At 55.9% G+C, this 27,991-nt stretch overlaps 1 protein-coding gene across 1 annotated transcript; it reads left to right on the forward strand.

Annotated features, from left to right (window-relative positions):
- The first annotated feature begins 1,174 nt into the window (after nt 1–1,174).
- Nucleotides 1,175–27,181, forward strand: STRA6 (signaling receptor and transporter of retinol STRA6). Its single transcript, XM_077786002.1, has 17 exons — nt 1,175–1,296; nt 3,000–3,078; nt 4,134–4,219; nt 5,721–5,872; nt 8,336–8,502; nt 10,933–11,055; nt 12,932–12,999; nt 13,093–13,166; nt 14,334–14,395; nt 16,337–16,517; nt 18,766–18,841; nt 20,844–20,977; nt 22,486–22,603; nt 23,285–23,386; nt 24,578–24,741; nt 25,525–25,662; nt 26,910–27,181. Exons 1-17 carry the CDS (start codon nt 1,175–1,177, stop codon nt 27,086–27,088), a joined length of 2,025 nt encoding a protein of 674 aa, XP_077642128.1. The 3' UTR covers nt 27,089–27,181.
- The last annotated feature ends 810 nt before the right edge of the window (nt 27,182–27,991 follow it).

Consider the following 27,991-nt stretch of genomic DNA (forward strand, 5'->3'; position numbering starts at 1 on the left):
CAGTTCTCCCCATTTTTCCCGGTGGTTCTCCCACTTTTCCCATCGTTTTTCTGGCCTTTCCTGGTGTTTTCCCCACTTTTCCAACCCCTATCCCTCTTTTCCTGCTGCTTTTCCTGGTGTTTTTCCCACTTTTCCTGGAGTTTTCCTCATTTCTCCAGTCCCCATCCCTCTTTCCCTGGCATTTTTCCTGCTTTTCCCAGAGTTTTTCCCACTTTTTCCAGTGTTTTTCTGACTTTTTCAGCCTCCACCCCACTTTCCCCAGCATTTTTCCCACTTTTCCCGGCATTTTCCCACTTTCCCCGGGTGTTTTCCTCTTTTCCCATCATTTTCCCCACTTTCCTGGGGTTTTTCCCAATTCCCCCAGCGGTTTCCCCACTTTCCCCATAATTTTTCCCACTTTCCCAGGGTTTTTATCTCTTTTCCCAGGATTTTTTGATTTCCAACAGTTTTTTCCTCTTTTCTCAGCATTTTCCCCACTTTCCTGGCGTTTTTTCCCACTTTTCCTGGGGTTTTTCCTACTTTTCCCAGTGTTTTTTCCCGTTTTTTCTGGGATTTTTCCCACTTTTCCGTCACTTTCCCCACTTTTCCTGGGGTTTTTCCTGATTTTCCCAGCATTTTCCCCACTTTTCCCGGGGTTTTTCCCACTTTCCCAGTGTTTTCCCCGGGTTTTTCCCACTTTCCTGGGTTTTTCCTGCTTTTCCCAGGGTTTTTCCCACTTTTCTGTGGTTTTCTCCCACTTTTCCCATTATTTTTCCACTTTCCCAGTGTTTTTTCCACTTTTCTGGTGTTTTCCCCACTTTCCTGGGTTTTTCCTGCCTTTCCCGGAGTTTTTCCCACTTTCACGGGGTTTCCCCCTCTTTTACAATTTTTTCCCCCATTTTCCTGGCATTTTTCCCACATTTCCTGCATTTTCCCCCTCCTTTCCCATTTTTTTGCCCTTTCCCCCTCCTTTCCCATTTTTTTGCCCACTTTCCCAGGGTTTATCCCACTTTCCCAATGTTTTTCCCACTTTTTGGGCGTTTTTCCTGCTTTTCCCGGCGTTTTCCCCGTTTTTCCCAGCGTTTTCCCCGCTTTTCCCAGTGTTTTCCCCCCTTTTTCCCGGGTTTTTTCCCGTTTTTCCCGGGGTTTTTCCTGCTTTTCCAGCCGCGGGGATCCCGGCGGGGCAGGGGCGGCCATGGCCCCCAACGGCTCGGTGGGAATTCGGGATTCCCCCCTGGAGCCGGGGATTTTCCTGGACGAGGATTTGGGATCCGACTGGTACATCTACGAATCCACCGAGTCCGCGGCCCAGGATGAGTGAGTGGCCCCAAAATGTCCCCCGAATGTCCCCAAAAATATCCCCGGAATATCCCCAAAATGTCCCCAAAAATATCCCCGGAATATCCCCAAAATTGCCCCAAAATGTTCCCAAAATATCCCCAAAAGTATTCCCAAAGTGGCCCCAAAAGTTCCCCATTAGTGGCCCCAAAATATCCCCCAAAGTTCCAAAACTGTCCCCGAAATATCCCCAAAAGTGGCCCCAAAATATCCCCAAAATGCCTTCAAAATGTCCCCAAAATGTCCCCAAAATATCCCCCAAAATATTCCCAGAATATCCCCAAATTATCCCCAAAATGTCCCCAAAAGTGTCCCCAAAGTGGCCCCAGAAGTTCCCCATTAGTGGTCCCAAAATGTCCCAAAATGTCCCCAAAACGTCCCCAGAATGTCACCAAAATGTTCCCAAAAATGTCCCCAAAAATGTCCCCCAAAGTCCCAAAAAAGTCCCAAAAATGTCCCCAAAAGTGTCCTCAAAGTGGCCCCAAGAGTTCCCCATTAGTCGCCCCAAAATGTCCCCAAAAACGTCCCCGAATGTCCCTCAAAATATTCCCAGAATATCTCCCAAATGTCCCCAAAATATCCCCAAAAGTGTCCCCAAAATGTCCCCAAATGTCCCCAAATGTCCCCAAAAATGTCCCCAGAATATTCCCAAAACTGACCCCAAAAGTTTTCCAAAATGTCCCCAAAAGTGGCCCCAAATATCCTCAGAAGTTCCCCAAAATGTCCCCAAGGAATCCCCAAAAAATGTCCCCAGAAGTGGCCCCAAAATGTCCCCAAAATGTCCCAAAAATGTCCCAAAAATGTTCCCAAAAGTGGCCCCAAAAATTCCCTAGAATGTCCCAAAAATGTTCCCAAAGAATCCCCCCAAAATTGTCCCCAAAATGTCCCCAAGGTGTCCCCAAAATGTCACCCAAAGGGTCCTTAAAGTGCTCCCAAAATCCCAAAAATCCTAAAAATCCCAAATCCGGGATTTTCCCCATTTTCCCATCATTTTTCCGGCGCTTTTAGGGTTAAACCCAAATATGGGATTTTTCCCATTTTCCCATCGTTTTTCCCATTTTCCCCAGCCCTTTTAAGGGGGGAAATCCCAAAAATCCCCAGAATACCAAATCCGGGATTTTTCCTGGTTTTCCCAGCCCTTTTAGGATTAAACCCAAATACGGGATTTTTTTCCCCCATTTTCCCATTTTTCCAGCCCTTTTAAGGGGGGAAATCCCAAAAAATCCTAAAAATCCATAATCTGGGATTTTCCCTGTTTTTCCCAGCCCTTTAGGATCAAACCCACCCAAATCCGGGATTTTTCCCATTTTTCCACCATTTTCCAGGCCCTTTTAGGATCAAACCCACCCAAATCTGGGATTTTTCCCATTTTCCATCATTTCCCGGCCCTTTTAGGATCAAACCCACCCAAATCTGGGATTTTTCCCGTTTCCCACCATTTTCCAGGCCCTTTTAGGGTCAAACCCACCCAAATCCGGGATTTTTCCCATTTTCCATCATTTCCCGGCCCTTTTAGGATCAAACCCACCCAAATCTGGGATTTTTCCCATTTTTCCACCATTTTCCAGGCCCCTTTAGGATCAAACCCACCCAAATCTGGGATTTTTCCCGTTTTTCCACCATTTTCCAGGCCCTTTTAGGGTCAAGCCCACCCAAATCTGGGATTTTTCCCGTTTTTCCAGCCTTTTTCCCGACGCCATCCCGGAATGCCACCCCACCCTCTCCCCCCGGCTGTACCACACCATCATGGCTCCCGTTTCCGTGAGTATCCGCCCCAAAATTCCCCCCAAAAAACCCCAATCCCAAATTTCCCACAGATTTCGTTGCCGGCGCCATCTTGGATGGATTTTCCCGGAATTCCCGGATTTCCGGGATTTCGTTTCCCTGTGGGACAAGAACTCCAAAATTCCTCCCAAATAATTCCCAGGGCTTTTTTTCCCATGGATTTATGGGGTTTCCATGAGAATCCCATCATTCCCAGAACCCTTTTCCATGGATTTATGGGGTGTCCACGATGATCCCACCATTCCCAAGTCTGTTTTCCATGGATTTATGGGGTTTCCATGAGAATCCCAATATTCCCAGAACCCTTTTCCATGGATTTATGGGGTTTCCATGAGGACCCCACCATTCCCACGTCTGTTTTCCATGGATTTATGGGGTTTCCATGGGGTTCCCATCATTCCCAAATCTCTTTTCCATGGAATTATGGGGTTTCCATGAGGATCCCATTATTGCCATCATTCCCAAGTCTCTTTCTCATGGATTTATGGGACCTCCATGGGGTTCCCAACATTCCCATCATTCCATGGATTTGTGGGGTCTCCATGGGGTTCCCATCATTCCCATCATTCCCAGGATCCCTTTTCCATGGATTTATGGGGCCCCTATGAGGATCTCATCATTCCCATCATTCCCAGAACACTTTTCCATGGATTTATTGGCCCCCATGGGGTTCCCATCATTCCATGGATTTGTGGGGTCTCCATGGGGATCCCATCATTCCCATCATTCCTAGAACCCGTTTTCCATAAATTTCTGGGGTCTCCATGGGGTTCCCATCATTCCCAAATCTCTTTTCCATGGATTTATGGGGTTTCCATGAAAATCCCATCATTTCCATCATTCCATGGATTTATGGGGTTCCCACCTCTCCCATCATTCCCAGAACCCCTTTTCCATGGATTTATGGGATTCCCATGGGGTTCCCATCATTCCCAAGTCTCTTTTCCATGGATTTCTGGGGTTTCCATGGGGTTTCCATGGGGTTCCCAGCGCTCCCGGCACCTTTTCCATGGATTTCCGTCCCGTTCCAGCTGGCCGTGCTCCTGGCCTTGTCCTTCCTGGTCAAGCGCCGCCGGCTCCACCGGAACTGCTGGAACGGCGTCCCGGGATTGCTCAGGTATGGAATTCCCAAAATCCCGCTGATCCCTCCCTGGAAAGGGCTCGGAATTCCCAAATCCCATCCCTGGGAAGGACCCAGAATTCCCAAAATCCCGCTGATCCCTCCCTGGAAAGGGCTCGGAATTCCCAAATCCCATCCCTGGGAAGGACCCAGAATTCCCAAAATCCCACTGATCCCTCCTTGGAAAGGGCTCGGAATGGGCTCCCTGGACATTCCTGAATCCCTGGACATTCCTGAATCCCTGGACATTCCCAACTCCCTGAACATTCCCAAACTCCCTGAACATTCCCTGGACATGCCCTGTTCCCAGGACATTCCTGGTTCCATGGGCATTCCCAACTACCTGAACATTCCTGGTTCCCTGAACATTCCCAAATCCCTGGACATTCCCGAACTCCCTGAACATTCCCAACTCTTGAACATTCCCGACTCCCTGGACATTCCCAAACTCCCTGAACATTCCCAACTCTTGAACATTCCCGACTCCCTGGACATTCCCAAACTCCCTGAACATTCCCAGCACTTGAATGTTCCCAACTCTGTGGACATTCCCAGTTCCCTGAACATTCCCAACTCCCTGGCCATTCCCAACTCCCTGGCCATTCCTGGTTCCCTGAACATTCCCAACACTTGAACATTCCCAGCACTTGAACGTTCCCAACTCTCTGGCCATTCCCAGTTCCCTGAACATTCCTGACTCTGGCCATTCCCGAACTCCCTGAACATTCCCAAACCCCTGAACATTCCCAACACTTGAATGTTCCCAACTCTGTGGACATTCCCAACTCCCCGGCCATTCCCAACTCCCTGGGCATATCCAGTTCCCTGGCCATTCCCAACTCCCTGGCCATTCCCAAACTCACTGAACATTCCCAGCACTTGAATGTTCCCAAGTCCGTGGACATTCCCAGTTCCCTGGCCATTCCCAGTTCCCTGGCCATTCCCAGTTCCCTGGCCATTCCCAACTCCCTGGACATTCCCAACTCCCTGGACATTCCCAACTCCGTGGACATTCCCAACTCCCTGGACATTTCCAGTTCCCTGAACATTCCCGACTCCCTGGCCATTCCCGATTCCTTGAACATTCCCAAACCCCTGAACATTCCCAACACTTGAACATTCCCAACTCTGTGGACATTCCCAACTCCCTGGCCATTCCCAACTCCCTGGACATTCCCAGTTCCCTGAACATTCCCAAACTCCCTGAACATTCCCAACTCTTGAACATTCCCAGTTCCCTGAACATTCCCAAACTCCCTGAACATTCCCAACTCCCTGGCCATTCCCAGCTCCCAGAACATTCCCAGTTCCCTGGCCATTCCCGACTCCCTGAACATTCCTGATTCCCTGGCCATTCTCGATTCCCTGGACATTCCCAATTCCCTGAACATTCCCAACACTTGAACGTTCCCAACTCTGTGGCCATTCCCAACTCCCCGGCCATCCCGCCTCCGCGGCCATCCCGGTGCGGCGGCCCATCCCGGGATTCCCGTTGCAGCCCCGGGAGCCTGCTGGAGCGGGACGGGCCGCGCGCGGCGGCGGCGGCGGCGCTGGCGCTGCTGCTCTCCGAGCTCTGCCGCCTGCTGCTGCTCCCGGCGCCGCTGCCGCTCCTGCAGCCGCGCAGCACCGGCCACGCGCCCGCGCAGCGCGGTGAGCTCCGCCGCATTCCGGAATGCGGCCCTGCGCCCCAAATCCCGAACCGGGCAGGGCTCAGGGTTCCCAAATCCCATCCCAATTCCCAAAATCCCGTCCCAGGCAGGGCTCAGAATTCCCAAATCCTATCCCAGTTCCCAGATCCCATCCCAGTTCCGAAATCCCATCCCAGTTCCCAGATCCCATCCCGGTTCCCAAATCCCATCCCAGTTCCCAGACCCCATCCCAGCTCCCAAATCCCATCCCAGTCCCCAAATCCCATCCCAATTCCCAAATCCCATCCCAGTTCCCAGATCCCATCCCAGTTCCCAGATCCCACCCCAATTCCCAGATCCCACCCCAATTCCCAGATCCCATCCCAGCTCCCAAATCCCATCCCAGTTCCCAGATCCCATTCCACTTCCCAGATCTCATCCCGGTTCCCAGATCCCATCCCAGTTCCCAGATCCCACCCCAATTCCCAGATCCCATTCCAGTTCCCAGATCCCACCCCAATTCCCAGATCCCATTCCAGTTCCCAGATCCCATCCCGGTTCCCAGGTCCCATCCCAGTTCCCAGATCCTATCCTGGTTCCCAGATCCCATTCCAGTTCCCAGATCCCATCCCAGTTCCCAGATCCCATCCCGGTTCCCAGGTCCCACCCCAATTCCCAGATCCCACCCCAATTCCCAGATCCCATCCCAGTTCCCAAATCCCATCCCAATTCCCAGATCCCATTCCAGTTCCCAGATCCCATCCCAGTTCCCAGATCCCATCCCAATTCCCAGATCCCATCCCAATTCCCAGATCCCATCCCAGTTCCCAGATCCCATCCCAATTCCCAGATCCCATCCCAATTCCCAGATCCCATCCCAATTCCCAGATCCCATCCCAGTTCCGAGATCCCACCCCAATTCCCAGATCCCATCCCAATTCCCAGATCCCATCCCGGTTCCCAGATCCCATCCCGGTTCCCAGATCCCATTCCAGTTCCCAGATCCCATCCCGGTTCCCAAATCCCATCCCGGTTCCCAGATCCCATCCCACTTCCCAGATCCCATCCCGGTTCCCAGATCCCATCCCGGTTCCCAGATCCCATCCCGGTTCCCAAATCCCATTCCAGTTCCCAAATCCCATTCCACTTCCCAGATCCCATCCCGGTTCCCAGATCCCATCCCGGTTCCCAAATCCCATTCCAGTTCCCAGATCCCATCCCGGTTCCCAAATCCCATTCCAGTTCCCAGATCCCATCCCAATTCCCAGATCCCATCCCGGTTCCCAGATCCCATCCCAATTCCCAGATCCCATCCCGGTTCCCAGATCCCATCCCGGTTCCCAGATCCCATCCCAGTTCCCAGGTCCCGTCCCGGGGAGGGTTTGGACACCCACAATCCCGTCTCTGGGAAGGTCTCAGAATGTCCCGATCCCATCCCGGGAATTCCCAACTCCCCTCTCTGGGAAGGGCTGGCTGGGCTGCTGCCACCAACCCCCTGGCCCTGGGTGTCCCCATGTCCCCGGGGTGGTGTCCCCATGTCCCCTGGGCGGTGGTGGTGTCCCCAGTTTGGTGGCAGTGTCCCCAGTTTGGTGGCAGTGTCCCCATGTCCCCAGGGTGACAGCGGTGTCCCCATGTCCCCAGGGTGGTGTCCCCATCTCCCTGGCATGGTGGCAGTGTCCCAGGCTGGTGGTGGTGTCCCCAGGGTGGTGTCCCCATGTCCCCAGGGCAGTGTCCCCATGTCCCCAGGGTGGTGGCAGTGTCCCCATGTCCCTGGGGTGGTGGCAGTGTCCCCATGTCCCCAGGGTGACAGCGGTGTCCCCATGTCCCCAGGGTGGTGGCAGTGTCCCCATGTCCCCGGGGTGGTGTCCCCATGTCCCTGGGGCGGTGGCGGTGTCCCCATGTCCCTTGGGCAGTGTCCCCATGTCCCCGGGGTGGTGTCCCCATGTCCCTGGGGCGGTGGCGGTGTCCCCATGTCCCTTGGGCAGTGTCCCCATGTCCCCAGGGTGGTGGGGGTGTCCCCACGTCCCCCCACGGTGTCCCCATGTCCCCTGGGCAGTGTCCCCATGTCCCCACGCGGTGTTCCCATGTCCCCAGGGTGGTGTCCCCATGTCCCCGGGATAGTGTCCCTATGTCCCTGGGGTGGTGGTGATGTCCCCACGTCCCCACGCGGTGTCCCCATGTCCCCTGGGCAGTGTCCCCATGTCCCCAGGGTGGTGTTCCCGTGTCCCTGGGGTGGTGGTGGTGTGCCCAAGGCAGTGTCCCCATGTCCCCGGGGTGGTGTCCCCATGTCCCCGGGGCGCTGGCGGTGTCCCCCCGCGGTGTCCCCATGTCCCTGGGGTGGTGTCCCCATGTCCCCCCGCGGTGTCCCCGTGTCCCCGGGGCGCTGGCGGTGTCCCCCCGCGGTGTCCCCACGTCCCCGGGGTGGTGTCCCCATGTCCCCCCGCGGTGTCCCGGTGTCCCCGCGCTGAGCGGGCTGGCCGTGCAGAGTTCTGGAAGGTTCTGGCCCTGCTCTACGTGCCGGCGCTCTACTCGCCGCTGCTGGCCTGCGCCGGGCCCCGGCACCGCCTGGCCTACGCCGCGGGGACCCTGCTGGCCTGGGGACACTGCGGGGCGCACGCCTGGCAGCGCGCGCAGTGTCCCCTGGCGCCCCAGGTGGGTGGCACCGCCGTGGCACGGCCCGTTCGGGTGGCACTGAGGTGGCTCCCTTGTCACCTCCTGAGGTGGCCCAGAGGCACTGTGGCTCCCTTGTCACCTCCTGGGGTGGTCCTGATGAGTTGGGCTCCCTTGTCACCTCCTGGGGTGGCCCTGAGGGGTTGTGGCTCCCTTGTCACTTCCAGGGCTGGCCCTGAAGGGTCCTGGTTCCCTTGTCACCTCCTGGGGTGGCCCTGAGGGTTTGTAGCTTCCTTGTCACTTTCCAGGGTGGTCCTGAGGTGCCATGGCTCCCTTGTCACCTCCTGAGGTGGCCCTGATGAGTTGGGCTTCCTTGTCACCTCCTGGGGTGGCCCTGAGGGTTTGTAGCTTCCTTGTCACTTTCCAGGGTGGCCCTGAAGTGCCATGGCTCCCTTGTCACCTCCTGGGGTGGCCCTGAGGGTTCTTCACACCCTTGTCACTTTTTGGGGTGGCCTTGATGTGTCATGGCTCCCTTGTCACCTCCTGGGGTGGCCCTGAGGGGTTGTGGCTTCTTTGTCACTTTCTGAGGTGGCCCTGAGGGTTTTTGAATTTCTTGTCACTTCCTGGGGTGGCCCTGAGGGTTTTTGACTCCCTTGTCACCTCCTGAGGTGGCCCTGAGGGGTTTTGAATTTCTTGTCACCTCCTGGGGTGGCCCTGGATGCTGTGGATCCCTTATCACTTTCTGGGGTGGCCCTGAGGCACTGTGGCTCCCTTGTCACCTCCTGGGGTGGCCCTGAGGGGTTGTGGCTTCCTTGTCACCTCCTGGGGTGGCCCTGAGGTGTCATGGTTCCCTGGTCACCTCCTGAGGTAGCCCTGAGGGGTTGGGCATCGTGACCCCAGGGTGGTGGCAGTGACCTGGTGTCCCTGGGGTGGTGGCCGCTACTGTGTGCCCCTGGGGTGTTGGCAGAGACGCAGTGTCCCCAGGGTGGTGGCGGTGACATGGTGTCCCTGGGGGTGGTGGCAGTGTCCCCAGGAGGTGGTGATGTCCCTAAGGTGGTGGCAGTGACCCCAGGGTGCTGGTGGTGTCCCCAGGGTGGTGGCAGTGACCCCAGGGTGCTGGTGGTGTCCCCAGGGTGGTGATGGTGTCCCCAGGCTGGTGGCAGTGTCCCCAGGCTGGTGATGGTGTCCCTAGGGTGCTGCTGGTGTCCCCAGGATGGTGGCAGTGTCCCCAGGGTGGTGATGGTGTCCCTAGGGTGCTGCTGGTGTCCCCAGGGTGGTGGCAGTGTCCCCGTGTCCCCAGGGGTGGTGTCACTGTCCCCGGTGGTGCCAGTGTCCCTGTGTGGTGTCACTGTCCCCGTGTGGTGTCACTGTCCCCAGGGGCAGTGTCAGTGTCCCTGGGTGGTGTCACTGTCCCCAGGGCAGTGTCACTGTCCCCGTGTGGTGTCACTGTCCCCGTGTGGTGTCACTGTCCCTGGGCAGTGTCAGTGTCCCCGGGCAGTGTCAGTGTCCCTGTGTGGTGTCACTGTCCCTGTGTGCTGTCAGTGTCCCCAGGGCAGTGTCAGTGTCCCCAGGGCAGTGTCAGTGTCCCCGGGCAGTGTCAGTGTCCCTGTGTGGTGTCACTGTCCCTGGGCGGTGTCACTGTCCCCGGGCAGTGTCAGTGTCCCCAGGGCAGTGTCAGTGTCCCTGTGTGCTGTCACTGTCCCTGTGTGGTGTCACTGTCCCCAGGGCAGTGTCAGTGTCCCTGTGTGCTGTCACTGTCCCTGGGTGGTGTCACTGTCCCTGGGCAGTGTCACTGTCCCTGGGCAGTGTCACTGTCCCCAGGGCAGTGTCAGTGTCCCTGTGTGGTGTCACTGTCCCTGTGTGGTGTCAGTGTCCCCAGGGCAGTGTCAGTGTCCCCAGGGCAGTGTCAGTGTCCCCGGGCAGTGTCAGTGTCCCTGTGTGGTGTCAGTGTCCCCAGGGCAGTGTCACTGTCCCTGTGTGGTGTCACTGTCCCCAGGGCAGTGTCAGTGTCCCTGTGTGCTGTCACTGTCCCTGTGTGGTGTCACTGTCCCCAGGGCAGTGTCAGTGTCCCTGTGTGGTGTCCGTGTCCCCAGGAGCAGTGTCACTGTCCCTGTGTGGTGTCCATGTCCCCAGGGCAGTGTCAGTGTCCCTGGGCGGTGTCACTGTCCCTGGGCAGTGTCACTGTCCCCAGGGCAGTGTCAGTGTCCCTGTGTGCTGTCACTGTCCCTGTGTGGTGTCACTGTCCCCAGGGCAGTGTCAGTGTCCCTGTGTGCTGTCACTGTCCCTGTGTGGTGTCACTGTCCCTGGGCAGTGTCACTGTCCCTGGGCAGTGTCACTGTCCCCAGGGCAGTGTCAGTGTCCCTGTGTGGTGTCACTGTCCCTGTGTGGTGTCACTGTCCCTGGGCAGTGTCACTGTCCCCAGGGCAGTGTCAGTGTCCCCGGGCGGTGGCGGTGACGCCGCTGTCCCCGCAGATCCACCGGCTGTACTCGCTGCTGTCCCACGTCCCCGTGCTGCTGTCGCTGGCCCTGCTCAGCCTCTGGTACCCGGCACAGCTCCTGCGGAGCCTCCGGAACGGGGACGGCCCCGAGCCGCCGGTACCCACGGAAATTGGGATTGGGATGGGACTGGATGGGATTGGGATTGGGACTGGGATGGGATTGGTGTGGGATCAGGATTGGGATTGGGATTGGGATTGGTATCCGGCACAGCTCCTGCGGAGCCTCTGGAACAGGGACGGCCCTGAGCCGCCGGTACCCACGGAAATTGGGATTGGGATGGGATTGGGATCAGGATTGGGATGGGATTGGTGTGGGATTGGGATGGGATTGGTGTGGGATTGGGATTGGGATTGGGATGGGATTGGGATCAGGATTGGGATTGGTACCCGGCACAGCTCCTGCGGAGCCTCCGGAACGGGGACGGCCCCGAGCCGCCGGTACCCACGGAAATTGGGATTGGGATGGGATTGGGATTGGGATTGAGATGGGATTGGTGTGGGATTGGGATCAGGATTGGGATTGGGATTGGGATTGGTACCCAGCACAGCTCCTGCGGAGCCTCTGGAACGGGGACGGCCCTGAGCCGCTGGTACCCACGGAAATTGGGATTGGGATGGGATTGGGATTGGGATTGGGATTGGGATTGGGATTGGGATTGGGATTGAGATGGCATTGGTGTGGGATTGGAATTGGGATTGGGATTGGTACCCGGCACAGCTCCTGCGCAGCCTCCGGAACGGGGACGGCCCCGAGCCGCCGGTACAGACACGGGAACTCGGCACCAGGATTGGGATCGGGATCAGGATCGGGGTCGGGAGCGGGATCGGGATCAGGATTGGGATCAGGATCAGGATCGGGATCGGATTTGGGATCAGGATCAGGATCAGGATTAGGATCGGATTTGGGATCAGGACCTCCACATGTTCCCCTTCCATCCCTGCTGCTGGGAGTTCTCCGTTGCTATCTCAGGATTGAGATTGGGATTGGGATTGGGATTGGGATTGGGATTGGGATTGGGATCAGGATCGGGACTGGGATTGAGATCAGGATTTCCACACGTTCCTCTCCCACCCCTGCTGCTGGGGTTCTCCCTTGCTACGCCGGGATTTGGTTTGGGATCAGGATTGGGATCAGGATTGGGATAGGGATCGGGATCAGGATTGGGATCAGGATTGGGATCGGGATCTCCACATGTTCCCCTCCCAACGCAGCTGCTGTGGGTTCTCCCTTGCTATGCTGGGATTGGGTTTGGGTTCAGAATCAGGATCGGGATCAGTATCAGGATTGGGATCAGGATTGGGATCGGGATCGGATTCTCTGGATGTTCCCATCCCAGCCCTGCCACTGTGGGTTCTCTGTTGTTATCCTGGGATTGGGTTTGGGATCGGGATCGGGATCAGGATCTCCGCATGTTCCCCTCCCAGCCCAGCTGCTGGGGGTTCTCCCTTGCTATGCTGGGATTGGGTTTGGGTTCAGAATCAGGATCGGGATCAGTATCGGGATTGGGATCAGGATTGGGATCGGGATCGGATTCTCTGGATGTTCCCATCCCAGCCCTGCCACTGTGGGTTCTCTGTTGTTATCCCGGGATTGGGATCGGGATCGGGATCTGTGGGTTCTCCGTTGCTGTCCCAGACCGGCAGCGGGGTTGGGAAATTCCTCTGGGATAAATCCCTTCCCCCTGAGGCTCCCAGCATCAATGGCTCCATTCAGGCCGGCCCCGGGCTCTCCTCATTTTCCCGGATAATCCCTCCGGGCTTTGTCGGGAAGAGAGGACAGAAAAGCGGGAAAGGCCTGAGGTGGCCCCTCAGGCGGGAACGAGGGATTCTGGAGGTGTTTGGGAACAAAATCCCGCTTTATTCCCACCTTTTCATACCAACATTCCCGGCTCGGGAATTCCTGTCGGGATGTGCTCGGGATGAGGGGGCGGCCAGGGTGGCTCTGCCACCCCAAAGCCATCCGTTATTCCCAGATTTCCGGGAAAAGCTATTACAGGAAGTACCTCAAGGCCTTGCTGTCCAAACGGGGTCAGAAGGGGAGGTAAGGATGGAAATTCCCATTCCCAGAAAATCCCATTCCCGACAAATGCCATTCCCGAAGGTCAGGAATGTCACCATCTCCCACCTCCTGCAGCTCCAAGATCGATGAGAGCCTCAGCTCCCGGATCCGCTCCTACCTGCGCTCCTACATCTACATTCCTGAGGAAGGTGGGCACCTGGAAAATCCCACGGAATCCGGGAACGGTTGGGGTCGGGATTTATGGATCAGCCAGGCCATTCCCAAAATCCCGGGTGTCTCCAAGCCCTGTCCTACCCGGCCGGGCTTGGAGCCCAAATCCAGCTCAACTTGGGGCAGGGATCTGCAAATCCGTGGAAAAGGAGTCCTGGGAGTGATGAGAGTGATGGGAAGTCCATGGAGACCCCATAAATCCATGGAAAAGGGTTCTGGGAATGATGGGAACCCCATGGAGGCCCCACAAGTCCATGGAAAAGGAGTCCTGGGAGTGATGAGAGTGATGGGAAGTCCATGGAGACCCCACAAATCCATGGAATTGCAGGAAATCCATGGAGACCCCATAAATCCATGGAAAAGGTGTCCTGGCAATTATGGGATCCTCATGGAGCCCCACAAATCCATGGAAAAGGGGCCTGGGAATGATGGCAACCCCACGGAGGCTCCATAGATCCATGGAAAAGGGTTCTGGGAATGATGGGAACATCATGGAGACCCCATAAATTCATGGAATTATGGGAAATCCATGGAGGCCCCACAAATCCATGGAAAAGGGTTCTGAGAATGATGGGAACACCATGGAAACCCCTTAATTCCATGAAAAAGGGTTCTGGGAATGATGGGAGTGATAGGAACACCATGGAGGCGCCACAAATCCACGGAATTATGGGAAACCCATGGAGTTCCACAGATCCATGGAAAAGGGTTCTGGGAATGATGGGACCCCAATGGAGGCCCCACAAATCCATGGAAAAGCGTTCTGGGAATGATGGGATCCTGATGGAGGCCCCATAATTCCATGGAAAAGGGATCCTGGGACAATTCCAGGGAGTTTTGGCCAGCCACGGTTTTCCTGGGAAAGCTCGGCCAGGGGAGGACGGGAGCACCCAGGAGCTGGAGACGGGAATTGCTCTGCACTGAGGAGGTGAAATCCCGGGAATGTGGAGCCGTTCCCATCCATGGAGGGGGCAGGGATAATCCTGAGTTTCTATGGAAAAGCAGGATGGAGCCATCCATCCATTCCCGACTCGCCATCCCAGCAGAAATTCCTTGCGGAAATCCCATTCCAAAGGGTGTTGTTCCCTTTGCTGGGTACACCCTGATCCTGGTCCTCCATCCCAAATTCCCGATTTTCCCTCCAGGATTCCGGATCCCGCTGAAGCTGGTGGTGTCCGTCACCGTGGCCATTGTCGCCGTCTACCAGGTGACATTCCCAGAGGATCCCGGGGGTCACCTGGGAATGGTGTTAAAATCCCTTCTGGAATTCCGCGCTCCCATAAATCCTGACATCCCACGGGATCTGAGCCACAAATCCCCAAATTCTGCGGAATCAGAGCCGTAAATCCTGCAGGATTCGAGCCGTAAATCCCAAAATCCTGTGTGAGCTGAGCTGCAAATCCCAAAATCCCGCGGGATTTGAGCTTTAATTGCCACGGGATCAGAACCTTAAATCCCACAGGAGCCATAAATCCCAAAATCCCATGGGATCTCAACTGTAAACCCCAAAATCCTGCAGGATCCAAGCTTTAAATCCCATGGGATCTGAGCAGTAAATCCCAAAATCCTGTGGGATCTGAACCTTAAATCCCACGGGATCTGACCCATAAATCCCAAAATCCAGTGGGATTGGAGCTGAAAATCCCATGGGATCGGAACCTTAAATCCCATGGGATCCAAGTCTTAAATCTCATGGGATCTGTCCCATAAATCCCAAAATCCTGCAGGATTTGAGCTGTAAATCGCACGGGATCGGAACTTTAAATCCAATGGGATCTGAGCCTGACATCCCACGGGATCTGAGATGTAAATCCTGAAATCCTGCGGGATTTGAGCTGTAAATCCCATGGGATCAGAACCTTCAATCCAATGGGATCCGAGCCTTAAAATCCCAAAATCACGGGGGATTTGAGCTGTAAATCCCATGGGATCGGAACCTTCAATCCAATGGGATCTGAGCCTTAAAACCCCAAAATCCCGGGGGATTTGAGCTGTAAATCCCACGGGATCGGAACCTTCAATCCCACGGGATTCGCGCCGTAAATCCCACGGGATCCGCGCCGTAAATCCCACAATCCCGGGGGATTTGAGCTGTAAATCCCACGGGATCAAAACCTTCAATCCAATGGGATCTGAGCCTTAAATCCCACGGGATCTGAGATGTAAATCCCAAAATCCCGCAGGATTTGAGCTGTAAATCGCACGGGATCAGAACCTTAAATCCAGAGGAATCTGAGCCTTAAAACCCCAAAATCCCACCGCATTTGAGCTGTAAATCGCACAGGATCAGAACCTTAAATCCAATGGGATCTGAGCTGTAAATCCCACGGGATCCGAGCCGTACATCCCGCAATCCCGGGGGATTTGAGCTGTAAATCCCACAAGATCGGAACCTCCAATCGCACGGGATCGGAACCTCCAATCCCACGGGATCGGAACCTCCAATCCCACGGGATGAGAACCTCCAATCCCACGGGATGAGAACCTCCAATCCCACGGGATCAGAACCTCCAATCCCACGGGATCGGAACCTCCAATCCCACGGGATCCGCGCCGTACATCCCGCAATCCCGGGGGATTTGACCTGTAAATCCCACAAGATCGGAACCTCCAATCCCACGGGATCAGAACCTCCAATCCCACGGGATCCGCGCCGTACATCCTGCAATCCCGGGGGATTTGAGCTGTAAATCCCATGGGTTCAAAATCTTAAATCCAATGGGATCTGAGCCTTAAATCCCACGGGATCTGAGATGTAAATCCTGAAATCCTGCGGGATTTGAGCTGTAAATCCCATGGGATCAGAACCCTCAATCCAATGGGATCCGAGCCTTAAAACCCCAAAATCCCGCCGGATTTGAGCTGTAAATCCCACGGGATCAGAACCTTCAATCCAATGGGATATGAGCCTTAAAACCCCAAAACCCCGCCGTATTTGAGCTGTAAATCCCATGGGATCGGAACCTTCAATCCCACGGGATCGGAACCTTCAATCCCACGGGATCCGCGCCGTACATCCCGCAATCCCGGGGGATTTGAGCTGTAAATTGCACGGGATCGGAACCTCCAATCCCACGGGATCGGAACCTCCAATCCCACGGGATCCTTGCCGTACATCCCGCAATCCCGGGGCTCTCCGTGCCCGCAGGTGGCCCTGCTGCTGCTGCTGGCCGTGGTGCCGGCGCTGCGGATCGTGCGGGCGGGGCTGAGCGCGGACGTGGTGCTGCTGCTGGTGCAGCTGGGGCTGGTGCCCTCGCAGGGCGCGGCCGGGCCCGGGCGGCTGGAGCAGGAGCTGCGCACCGCCCGACTCTTCCTGCGGGCCCTGGAAGGTGCGTCCCGAGCCCGCCCGCCGGGATCGGCCCGGGATTCCCCGCCCCGAGCGGGGCACGGGATGGAGATTCCAGGCGGGGGATTCCAGGGGGATTCCGGGAGGATGGGATGGGGCGGATTCCATGGGGTGGATTCCGGGAGGATGGGATGGGGTGGATTCCATGGGGTGGATTCCATGGGGTGGATTCCATGGGGTGGATTCCAGGGGGATGGGATGGGGCTGATTCCATGGGGTGGATTCCAGGGGGATTCCGGGAGGATGGGATGGGGCTGATTCCATGGGGTGGATTCCAGGAGGATGGGATGGGGTGGATTCCATGGGGTGGATTCCGTGGGGTGGATTCCAGGGGGATTCCGGGAGGATGGGATGGGGCTGATTCCATGGGGTGGATTCCAGGGGGATTTCAGGAGGATGGGATGGGGCTGATTCCATGGGGTGGATTCCAGGAGGATGGGACGGGCTGGATTCCATGGGATGGATTCCAGGGGGATTCCAGGAGGATGGCATGGGGTGGATTCCAGGGGGATTCCAGGAGGATGGGATGGGATCGGATGGATTCCAGGGGGATTCTGGAGGATGGGATGGAGTGGATTCCATGGGGTGGATTCCAGGAGGACAGGACGGAGTGGATTCCATGGGGTGGATTCCAGGAGGATGGGATGGGGTGGAGATTCCATGGGATGGATTCCCGGGGGATTCTGGGAGGATGGGATGGGATGGATTCCATGGGGTGGATTCCAGGGGGTGGATTCCAGGGGGATTCCAGGAGGATGGGATGGGGCTGATTCCATGGGGTGGATTCCAGGGGGATTCTGGAGGATGGGATGGGGTGGATTCCATGGGGTGGATTCCAGGGGGATTCCGGGAGGATGGGATGGGGCTGATTCCATGGGGTGGATTCCAGGAGGATGGGACGGGGTGGAGATTCCATGGGATGGATTCCCGGGGGATTCTGGGAGGATGGGATGGGGCAGATTCCATGGGGTGGATTCCAGGGGGTTTCCAGGAGGATGGGATGGGATGGATTCCATGGGGTGGATTCCAGGGGGATTCCGGGAGATTTCCTCACCCGGAGGATGGGATGGGTCAGAATCCAGAAGGATTTTGGGAGGATTCCTCACCGGGAGAATGGCACTGGGAGGATTCCAGGGGCATTTCCAGAGGATTCCTGATCCAGACGATGGAATGGGGCAGATTCCAGAGGCATTTGGGGAGGATGGGCTGGGGCCGATTCCAGTGGGAATTCTGTGAGGATTCCTCGCCTGGAGGATGGGATTGGGCAGAATCCAGAGGGATTTCGGGAGCAGCTGGCAGGGATGGAGCTGTGCCAGGCTGGCGCGTGCCAAGGCGGGAAGAGACTCCGGGAAAAGCCGTTGGGAAGAGCCGCAGGGAAGGGCTGGCAGATGCTGCAGGCCTGGAAATGCTGGAAACGTGCTGGAAGCGAACAGATGGGCCCGGATCCCTGGAGAGTGGAAATCCTTGGATGGGGGATGAGGGAAGAGCAGGGAAGAGGGAATGGCAGGGATCAGGGAATTCCAGGGATGAGGGAATTTCAGGGATCAGGGAATTTCAGGGGTCACGGAATTTCAGGGATGAGGGAATTTAATTTCAGGGATGAGGGAAGAGCAGGGATGAGGGAATTTTAGGGATCAGGGAATTTTAGGGATGAGGGAATAGCGGGGATCAGGGAATTTCAGGGATGAGGGAATTCCAGGGATGCGGGAATTCCAGGGATCAGGGAATTCCAGGGATCAGGGAATTTCAGGGATGAGGGAATTTTAGGGATAAAGGAATAGGCATGAGGGGATAGCAAGGATCAGGGAATTTCAGGGATGAGAGAATTTCAGGGATAAAGGAATAGCAGGGATGAGGGAATTTCAGGGATCAAGGAATTTCAGGGATCTGGGAATTCCAGGAATAAAGGAAGAGCAGGGATGCTCCTCCCTTCCTTGGGATCCCAAACCTCTCTCATCCCATTTTCTCCCTCCACCCTCTTTCCCACAGATCCCCTTTCCTAAGACCCCCATCCCAACTCATTCCAGGGATTTTTCCGGATTTCCCTTCCCCTTTTCCCTCCCTGTGTCCCATCCATCCCCTCCTTGGGAGCTGAAAGAGGGAGCGACACAAAGAGGGAAACTGAGGCACGGTGCCAATCTCTCATCCCCGAGGTGCAATTCCTGGCAAAACCCCGCTCCCGGTGTCATTCCCGACCCGAAATCCGGGAATTTTTTCCCGTTTTCCCGCAGTGTGCTACATCTTCTCGCTGGCGCTGTGCTGCCTGCTGACCTGCGCCATGCTGCTCCGGAGCCTGGCCATGCACAGGTGGGACATTCCCAGTCCCGAGATTCCCATTCCCGATGTCCCCATTCCCGATATCCCCAGCCCCGTTCCCAGGGTCCCCAGCCTCATTCCTGATATCCCCATTCCCAATGTTCCCATTCCCAATATTCCCATTCCAAATATCTCTGGCCCCATTCCGATGTTCCCATTCCCAATATCCCTGGCCCCATCCCCAATGTTCACATCCCCATTCCCAATGTTCCCATTCCCAATACCCCTGGCCCCATTCCCAATGTTCCCATTCCCAATATTCCCATTCCCAATATCCCCGGCCCCATTCCCAATATCCGCATCCCCATTCCTGATGGTCCCATTCCCAATATCCCCGGCCCCATTCCCAGTGTCCCCAGCCTCATTCCAAAATTCCCATTCCCAATATCCCCGGCCCCATTCCCAATATCCCCATCCCCATTCCTGATGGCCACATTCCCAATGTCCCTGGCCGCATTCCCAATGTTCCCATCCCCATTCCAAATGTTCCCATTCCCAATATCCCTGGCCCCATTCCCAATGTTCCCAGCTCCATTCCCACTGTTCTCATTCCCAATATCCCCAGCCCCATTCCCGATATCCCTGACCCCATTCCCAATATCCCCAGTCCCGTTCCTGATACCCCCATCCCCATTCCCAAAGTCCCCATCCCCATTCCCAAAATTCCCAGCCCCATTCCTGATGCTCCCATCCCCATTCCCAGTGTCCTTGGCTTCATTCCTGATGTTTCCATTCCCATTTCCGGTATTCCCATTCCCGATGTCCCCATCCCCATTCCCAGTGTTTCCATTCCCAATGTCCTTGGATTCTTTCCCAATGTTTCCATCCCCATTCCCAGTGTTCCCATTCCCAATGTCCCCATCCCCATTCCTGGTGTTCCCCATCCCCTTTCCCAATATTCCCATCCCCATTTCCAATGTCCCCATGCCCATTCCTGATGTTTCCATTCCCAATGTCCCGGCCCCATTCCCAATGTTCCGAGCCCCATTCCTGATGCTCCCATCCCCATTCCCAATATCCTTGGCTTCATTCCCAATGTTTCCATTCCCATTCCCAATGTCCCCATCCCCGATGTCCCCAGTCCCATTCCAAATATTCCCATCCCCATTCCCAATGTCCCCAGCCTCATTCCCAATGTTCCCAATGTCCTCAACGCATTCCTGGTGTTCCCATCCCCATTCCCGATATCCCATCCCCATTCCTGATATCCTCATCCCCATTCCCAATATTCCCATCCCCATTCCCAATGTTCCCATTTCAAATGTTCCCATTCCCAATGTCCCCACCACATTCCCAGTGTTCCCAAACTCATTCCCAATGTTCCTATTCCCGATATCCCTGTCCCCATTCCCAATATCCCCATCCGCGATCCCGATATTCCCAGCTCCATCCCCAATGTCCCCATCCTCATTCCCAGTGTCCCCATCCCCATTCCCGATGTCCCCATCCCCATTCCCAATATTCCCATCTCCATTCCCGATGTCCCCATTCCCATTCCCGATGTCCCCATTCCCATATCCGATGTCCCCATCCCCATTCCCAATATCCCCATCCCCATTCCCGATGTCCCCATCCCCATTCCCGATGTTCCCATCCCCATTCCCGATATCCCCATCCCCATTCCCGATGTCCCCATTCCCATTCCCAATGTCCCCATTCCCGATGTCCCCATCCCCATTCCCGATGTCCCCATCCCCATTCCCGATGTCCCTATTCCCATTCCCAATGTCCCCATTCCCGATGTTCCCATCCCCATTCCCGATGTCCCCATCCCCATTCCCAATATCCCCATCCCCATTGTCCCCATCCCCATTCCCCATGTTCCCATCCCCATTCCCGATGTCCCCGCCCCCATTCCCGATGTCCCTATTCCCATTCCCAATGTCCCCATTCCCGATGTTCCCATCCCCATTCCCGATGTCCCCATTCCCGATGTTCCCGCCCCCATTCCGGGCCGGGATCAATCCGGGACATTTTCCATTTTCCCACGCAGGTCCAACCTGCGGGCGCTCTACCAGGGCGCCGTGCTGGATGTCTTCTCCAAGGCCCACATCCTGCGGCCTTCCCGGGAATCCCTGGTCTGCTGGATGGCCTTCTCCAGCTTCCAGGCGGCCTTCGCCTGCCTGGGTACCGGGATTTTGGGATCACGGCATGGGAATCCAAATTTTCTTTAGGACTAAGTGACAATTCCCTATTTTCACCCCATTTCCGGGAGGGTTTTAATCCCCATTTCCTCAAACAGGATCTGGCGGGTTTTGGGAGCACCGAGTGGTTGAGAATTGGGAAAAACTGGGAAAAATAATTGGAAAAATTGGTTTGGGAATTCAGAGAGGAGGAAGGGGTGGAATGATACCTGGGTACCGGGATTTTGGGATCACGGCATGGGAATCCAAATTTCCTTTAGGACAAAGTGACAATTCCCTATTTTCACCCCATTTCCGGGAGGGTTTTAATCCCCATTTCCTCAAACTGGATCTGGCGGGTTTTGGGAACACCAGATGGTTGGGAATTGGGAAAAACAGGGAAAAATAACTGGAAAAATTGGAAAAATTGCAAAAAAATCAGGAAAAATTGGGTTGGGAATTCAAAGAGGAGGAAGGGGTGGAATGATGCCTGGGTAACAGAATTTTGGGATCACAGGATGGGGGATCCTGATTTTCTTCAGGATTAAGCAGCAATTCCCCATTTTTGCCCCATTTCCAGGAGGATTTTAATCCCCATTTCCTCAAACAGGATCTGGCGGGTTTTGGGAACACCGAGTGGTTGAAAATTGGGAAAAACTGGGAAAAATAATTGGAAAAATTGGGTTGGGAATTCAAAGAGGAGGAAGGGGTGGAATGATGCCTGGGTAACAGAATTTTGGGATCACAGGATGGAGGATCCTGATTTTCTTCAGGATTAAGCAGCAATTCCCAATTTTTGCCCCATTTCCAGGAGGATTTTAATCCCCATTTCCTCAAACAGGATCTGGCGGGTTTTGGGAGCACCGAGTGGTTGAGAATTGGGAAAAACAGGGAAAAATAATTGGAAAAATTGGGTTGGGAATTCAAAGAGGAGGAAGGGGTGGAATGATGCCTGGGTACCGGGATTTTGGGATCACGGCATGGGAATCCAAATTTTCTTTAGGACAAAGTGACAATTCCCTATTTTCACCCCATTTCCGGGAGGGTTTTAATCCCCATTTCCTCAAACGGGATCTGGCGGGTTTTGGAATCATCAGGTGGCAGCGAATTGGGGAAAAGCTGGAAAAATAATTGGAAAGATTGGAAAAATTTTGGGAAAATTGGGTTGGGAATTCAAAGTGGAGGAAGGGGTGGGATGATGCCCAGATTTGGCTGGATCCCAAATATTTGGATGGGAAAAGCTGTGGAAGCCTCTGGTCCTCAGCACATTCCAGGGGTTCCTTGTCCCCATCCCAGCCTGGATTATCCTGGGAATTGGGTGGGCGACCCCCAAAAAGAAGGGAAATCTTCTCTCCACCCCCGGGATCTGTCGGTCAATCCATTGGGAATGCAGACCTGGTTTTTGGGGACCGGCGGGGTTTTTCTGGGATCGTCGGGAAAGCCCCGCGCGGGAATTTGGGGAACGAGAGCCGTCTTCCCATCCCGGACTCCCGCTCCGTGTCCCCGTTCCAGGTCTCCTGATCCAGCAGGTGATTTTCTTCCTCTGCTCCGTGGCCTTCACCTTCCTGGTGGTGATCCCGCTCCAGATCGGCACCAGCTCCCCGCTCTTCGGGATCATCCGGAACATGTGGTGAGCCCTCGGGAAGGGCTGGAAACCCCAGGGAATGCTCCTGGAAGCGTTTGGGATGCTCCATTTGGGATCTTCCCAACACCACTGGAAGACTCTGCCCTTGGTGGTGTCGTGGGACATTCCTGATGTTTTGGGCCATTCCCGATGTTTTGGGCCATTCCCAGTTTGGGCCATTCCCGATGTTTTGGGCCATTCCCAGTTTGGGCCATTCCTGATGTTTTGGGCCATTCCCGGTGTTTTGGGCCATTCCCAATGTTTTGGGATATTTCCGATGTTTTGGGATATTCCCAGTGTTTTGGGACATTCCCAATGATTTGGGCCATTCCTGGTGTTTTGGGCCATTCCCGGTGTTTTGGGCCATTCCCGATGTTTTGGGCCATTCCCGGTGTTTTGGGCCATTCCTGGTGTTTTGGGCCATTCCCAGTGTTTTGAGCCATTCCCGGTGTTTGGGCCATTCCCGATGTTTTGGGATATTCCCAATGTTTTGGGATATTCTCGGTGTTTTGGGACACTCCCAATGATTTGGGCCATTCCCGATGTTTTGGGATATTCCCAATGTTTTGGGCCATTCCCAATGTTTTGGGCCATTCCCGATGTTTCGGGCCATTCCCGATGTTTTAGAATCTTCCCAATGTTTTGGGATGTTCCCGATGTTTTGGCCCATTCCCGGTGTTCTTCCAGGCCCTTCTGGCTGACCCTGGTGGTGGCCGTGCTCCTGCAGCATTTCCTGGCCCATTCCCAGTTCCTGGAGCAGCATTCCCTGCAGAAGGAGATCACCAACAGGTACGGGGACACCGCCACCGTCCCCCACCGTCCACAACTGTCCCCAACTGTCCCCAGCTGTCCCCAGCTGTCCCCAGCTGTCCCCAGCTGTCCCCAGCTGTCCCCAGCTGTCCCCAACTGTCCCCAGCTGGGGTCTGGCAGGAATTCCAGCCCCCAGGAGGTTTCTCCAGATGTTCTGGCCTGGATTTTAGTGGGGTGACGCTGGTGCTCCACCGGTCCCACTTCCAAGCCCAGATCCCTCAGGATCGGCCAGGTGGGGTCGGTCACCGCTGGCAGATGTCCCCCACTCAGGGATGGTGACACCACCCATGACCAGGGTGACAGAGCAAACCAAGTGTCCAGTGCCACCCCCCAGAAGGGCACAGAGGTTCTCCTGGACTCCATCCCAAAGCACCAGTAGATGTCCCCTACTCAGGGATGGTGACACCACCCATGACCAGGGTGACAGAAAGACCCAAATGTCCAGTGCCACCCCCTGGCAGGGCATGAAGGTTCTCCTGGACTCCATCCCAAAACACTGGCAGATGTCCCCCACTCAGCGATGGTGGCACCACCCATGCCCAGGGTGACAGAAAGACCCAAGAGCCACCCCCTGGCAGGGCATGAAGGTTCTCCTGGACTCCATCCCAAAGCACTGGCAGATGTCCCCCATTCAGCGATGGTGGCACCACCGCAGACCGGTGTGACAGAGGGACCCAAATGTCCAGTGCCACCCCCCAGCAGGGCATGAAGGTTCTCCTGGACTCCATCCCAAAGCACCAGCAGATGTCCCCTACTCAGCGATGGTGGCACCACCCATGCCCAGGGTGACAGAAAGACCCAAGTGTCCAGTGCCACCCCCAGCAGGTCACAGAAGCTCTCCTCGCGCCAGTGTCCATCCCAGGCCACCAGCAGATGCCGCTCCCACGTGGTGTCACCACCCCAGACTGGGGTGACAGAGGGACCCAGGTGTCCTGGGGGGCCAGCGCGGCTCTCCTGGAGCTGGTGGCCTCCATCCCAAAATTCCAACCCCACATTTTGCCCGGTTCCCCGATCTCCATGGAGACAAGGAGCTCCTGATGGTTCTCCAGGAGCTTGGGAGGGCTATGTCTTCTCGCAGTGGGACGGAGCCACCGGGGCCGGACGTGGGTGGGGCCGGGAGGTCTGGGGTGGCCGGAGTTGCCCCATCCCATGGGAATGTCTGCCCCGCAGGCGCGCGCTGTACATCGTCACCTTCCTGCTCTTCCCCACCAATGTCCTGGTGGGCGTCATGGCCGCCGTGTGGCGCGTGGTCATCTCCGGCCTCTACAACGCCGTCCACTTCTGCCGCCTGGACATCAGCCTGATGCACCGCGGCGTGGAGACCTTCGACCCAGGTGGGACGGCCAGAGGTCACCGTGCCACCAGTTTGTCCCACCGCGGGGGGTTGGGATGGGGGCCCGGAGCTGCTGGGATTGATGGTGACCCCAAACGTTGGAAACGGGACACCTGCAGCAGGTGGCTTCTCCTGATTCCTGCTTTTTTTGGCCCAAAAAAACAAGCGGTGACCTTGGAGCTTCACCAGTGGTCACCTCATGTCCTGGGATAAAGAAAGGACCTCCAGGTTCTTCCTGTGGGATCGAGGGTGGCTTGGGAGTGGGACCAGGACAGAAATCAGCTTCTCCAAATTCCTGCTTGGTCCTGCTCTTTGATCCCAAAAAACAAGGGGTGACCTTTGGGGTTTCACCAGAGGTTACCTCAGATCCCGGGATAACGGAGAGGGGACCTCAGGGGACATCAGGGGACCTCAGGTCTTCTTCTGGTTTTCCTGCTGGGATTGAGGGTGGCTCTCCAAACGTTGGGATTGGAACACCTGGAGAAGGTGGTGCTGGCTGGGTCCTCCTCTTTTATCCCCAAAAAAGTGGGATGAGCTTTGGGGTTCCACCTCATCTCCTGGGATAAAGGAGAGGGGACCTCAGCGGAGCTCAGAGAAAATCAGGGGACCTCAGGGGACCTCAGGGGAGCTCAGAGGACATCAGAGGACCTCAGGGGACCTCAGGCTGACCCCTGCTTTTCCTGCTGGGATTATGGGAGCACGGAGACCACAGCTGGATCCTTCCTTGGGCTCCGGGGTGGGAATGGGGAATGCTGTCCCCAGTGAGGACACGGTGTCCCCGCAGGGTACCGCACCTACTGCAACTACCTGAAGGTGGAGGTCAGCCAGTGCCACCCGCTGCTGAAGGCCTTCTGCTTCCTGCTGCTCCAGCACGGCCGGCCGGAGCCGCTGGCACCGCCCCGGGAGACCCAGCTGGAGGAAGGTGGGACCTGGGGCCACCAGGGATGCGGGGGAAGGGACATGATGGTGACCTCTGGATGGCACTTGTGGTTGGTGTGGGGACACCTACACCCATCCATGGATCCATCCATCCATCATCCATCCATCATCCATCATCCATCCATCCATCATCCATCCATCCATCCATCATCCATCATCCATCCATCATCCATCATTCATCCATCCATCATCCATCCATCCATCATCCATCCATCATCCATCCATCCATCATCCATCCATCATCCATCATCCATCCATCCATCATCCATCCATCATCCATCATCCATCCATCATCCATCCATCCATCATCCATCATCCATCCATCATCCATCCATCATCCATCATCCATCCATCCATCATCCATCCATCCATCATCCATCCATCATCCATCATCCATCCATCATCCCTCCATCATCCATCCATCCATCATCCATCCATCATCCATCATCCATCCATCCATCATCCATCCATCCATCATCCATCCATCATCCATCCATCCATCCATCATCCATCCATCCATCCATCATCCATCATCCATCCATCCATCCATCCATCCATCCATCATCCATCCATCCATCATCCATCCATCATCCATCCATCCATCCATCATCCATCCATCCATCCATCCATCCATCCATCCATCCATCCATCATCCATCATCCATCCATCATCCATCATCCATCCATCCATCCATCCATCCATCCATCCATCATCCATCCATCATCCATCCATCCATCCATCATCCATCCATCCATCCATCCATCCATCCATCCATCCATCCATCCATCCATCCATCATCCATCCATCATCCATCCATCATCCATCCATCATCCATCATCCATCCATCATCCATCCATCATCCATCCATCATCCATCATCCATCCATCTTCCACCCAAGGGCTGATGCCACTCCAGGGTTGTGATGGGGCTCTTTGGGGTGTGGTGGGATCTTGGTGGCTCCATGGAAATGTGCTGGAATCTGGGACTCCTGGAATGCTTTGGGTTGGAAGGGCCCTTAAAGCCCATCCAGGGACACCTCCCACTATCCCAAGCTACTCCAAACCCCATCCAACCTTTCCTTGGACACTTCGGGCGTCCAGGGGCAGCCACATCTCCTCTGGGAATTCCATCCCAACCTCACCTTTCCCAGCTGGAATCCATCCCTCTGCTCCTCATCCCAACCCTCTCCAGGCCCTGAATCCTCTCCCTGCTGCTCCCGTCTCCTTCCAGGCCTCCAGCTGATGCATCCCAAGCCCCCGGCTCCGGGAAGAGCGCGGATCCGGCGCATCCGGGCGCGCTGGTGGGTGGCCTACACGCTCCTGCACAACCCCTCGCTGACCGTTTCCCGAAAAACCGCGCTGGCCGATCCCGCGGCCAACGGCGCCCAGCTCGGCGTTTCCAGGCCCTGAATTCCCGGGAATCCCATCCCACCTCCCATCTCCCACCTCTGAGCTCCTTCCCAGCCTCCGGACTCTCTCCGAGGGTTTATCCCAAATCCACGCCGAGCCACTCCTGATGTCCGGAGGTGACGCCTCCAAGCCCAGCCTGGATGGAGCCGAGCCAAGGAAAACGCTCCAGGCATCCCAAAAATATTTTGGGATTCGCTCCTGCAACCAGCCCGGTTCTCAGCAGCTTTTCCAGCACGGGACAATTCCCAGGGAAGTGGGAGAGGAGCTGGGGGGGATCCCCAGCGGGCCGAAGGAATTCCCAAGCACCAGGAGAAAATTCCCATTCCTGGCTTTTCAATTCCCCATCCCGGCTCCATCCGGGCTCCGCATCCACTCCCGGGATGGTTTTTTTCCCAGATTTTTTTTCCCTGATTTCCCCGGCTCATTCCCATTCCTGGTTTTGCGGCGATCCCGTGGTTTTCCAGGGCTGGGATCCATGGGAAGGGATCCTCTGGGATCCACTCCCTGGGAAGCGCGGGGGAAGGAGAATAAACAGATCCTTGCTCCTACTGCCGGATGTGCTGTTTTCCTTGGATATTCCCACTCCCAGCGGGATTCGGGATCGTCCCAGCCCTGAATCCACGGAATGGTTGGGATGACATCGCCCAGCAGAGATTTTGGGGATCTGCTCCAGCTGGGAATGTTTGGATCCGCTCCGTGATCCCGTTTTATGGGAAAGCCACTCCCTTCGTGTTCCCACAGATTCGGGATGGGCGGGAATGGGAACGGGGAATTCTGGGGATACAACACCAACGGGATGGGAATGAGGAGGTGTTGGATCCCTTCTTCCTGCTCTTAAATCCCGGAATTCCTTTCCTTTTTGGGCTGGAATGAGCAGGCTCCCGGTGGATCCCAACCACCCCG

Source organism: Lonchura striata, chromosome 11 (genome assembly GCF_046129695.1).
Source record: "Lonchura striata isolate bLonStr1 chromosome 11, bLonStr1.mat, whole genome shotgun sequence".
In the NCBI taxonomy this organism is placed as follows: domain Eukaryota; kingdom Metazoa; phylum Chordata; class Aves; order Passeriformes; family Estrildidae; genus Lonchura; species Lonchura striata.

Bases quoted from the DNA above. Each gene is read 5' to 3' on its own strand.
- STRA6 (XM_077786002.1), top strand. From the start codon at position 1,175: ATGGCCCCCAACGGCTCGGTGGGAATTCGGGATTCCCCCCTGGAGCCG. The intron at 16,518-18,765 runs GTGCGTCCCGAG...GTTTTCCCGCAG, and splicing joins CTTCCTGCGGGCCCTGGAAG to TGTGCTACATCTTCTCGCTG. The intron at 24,742-25,524 runs GTGGGACGGCCA...GTGTCCCCGCAG, and splicing joins CGTGGAGACCTTCGACCCAG to GGTACCGCACCTACTGCAAC.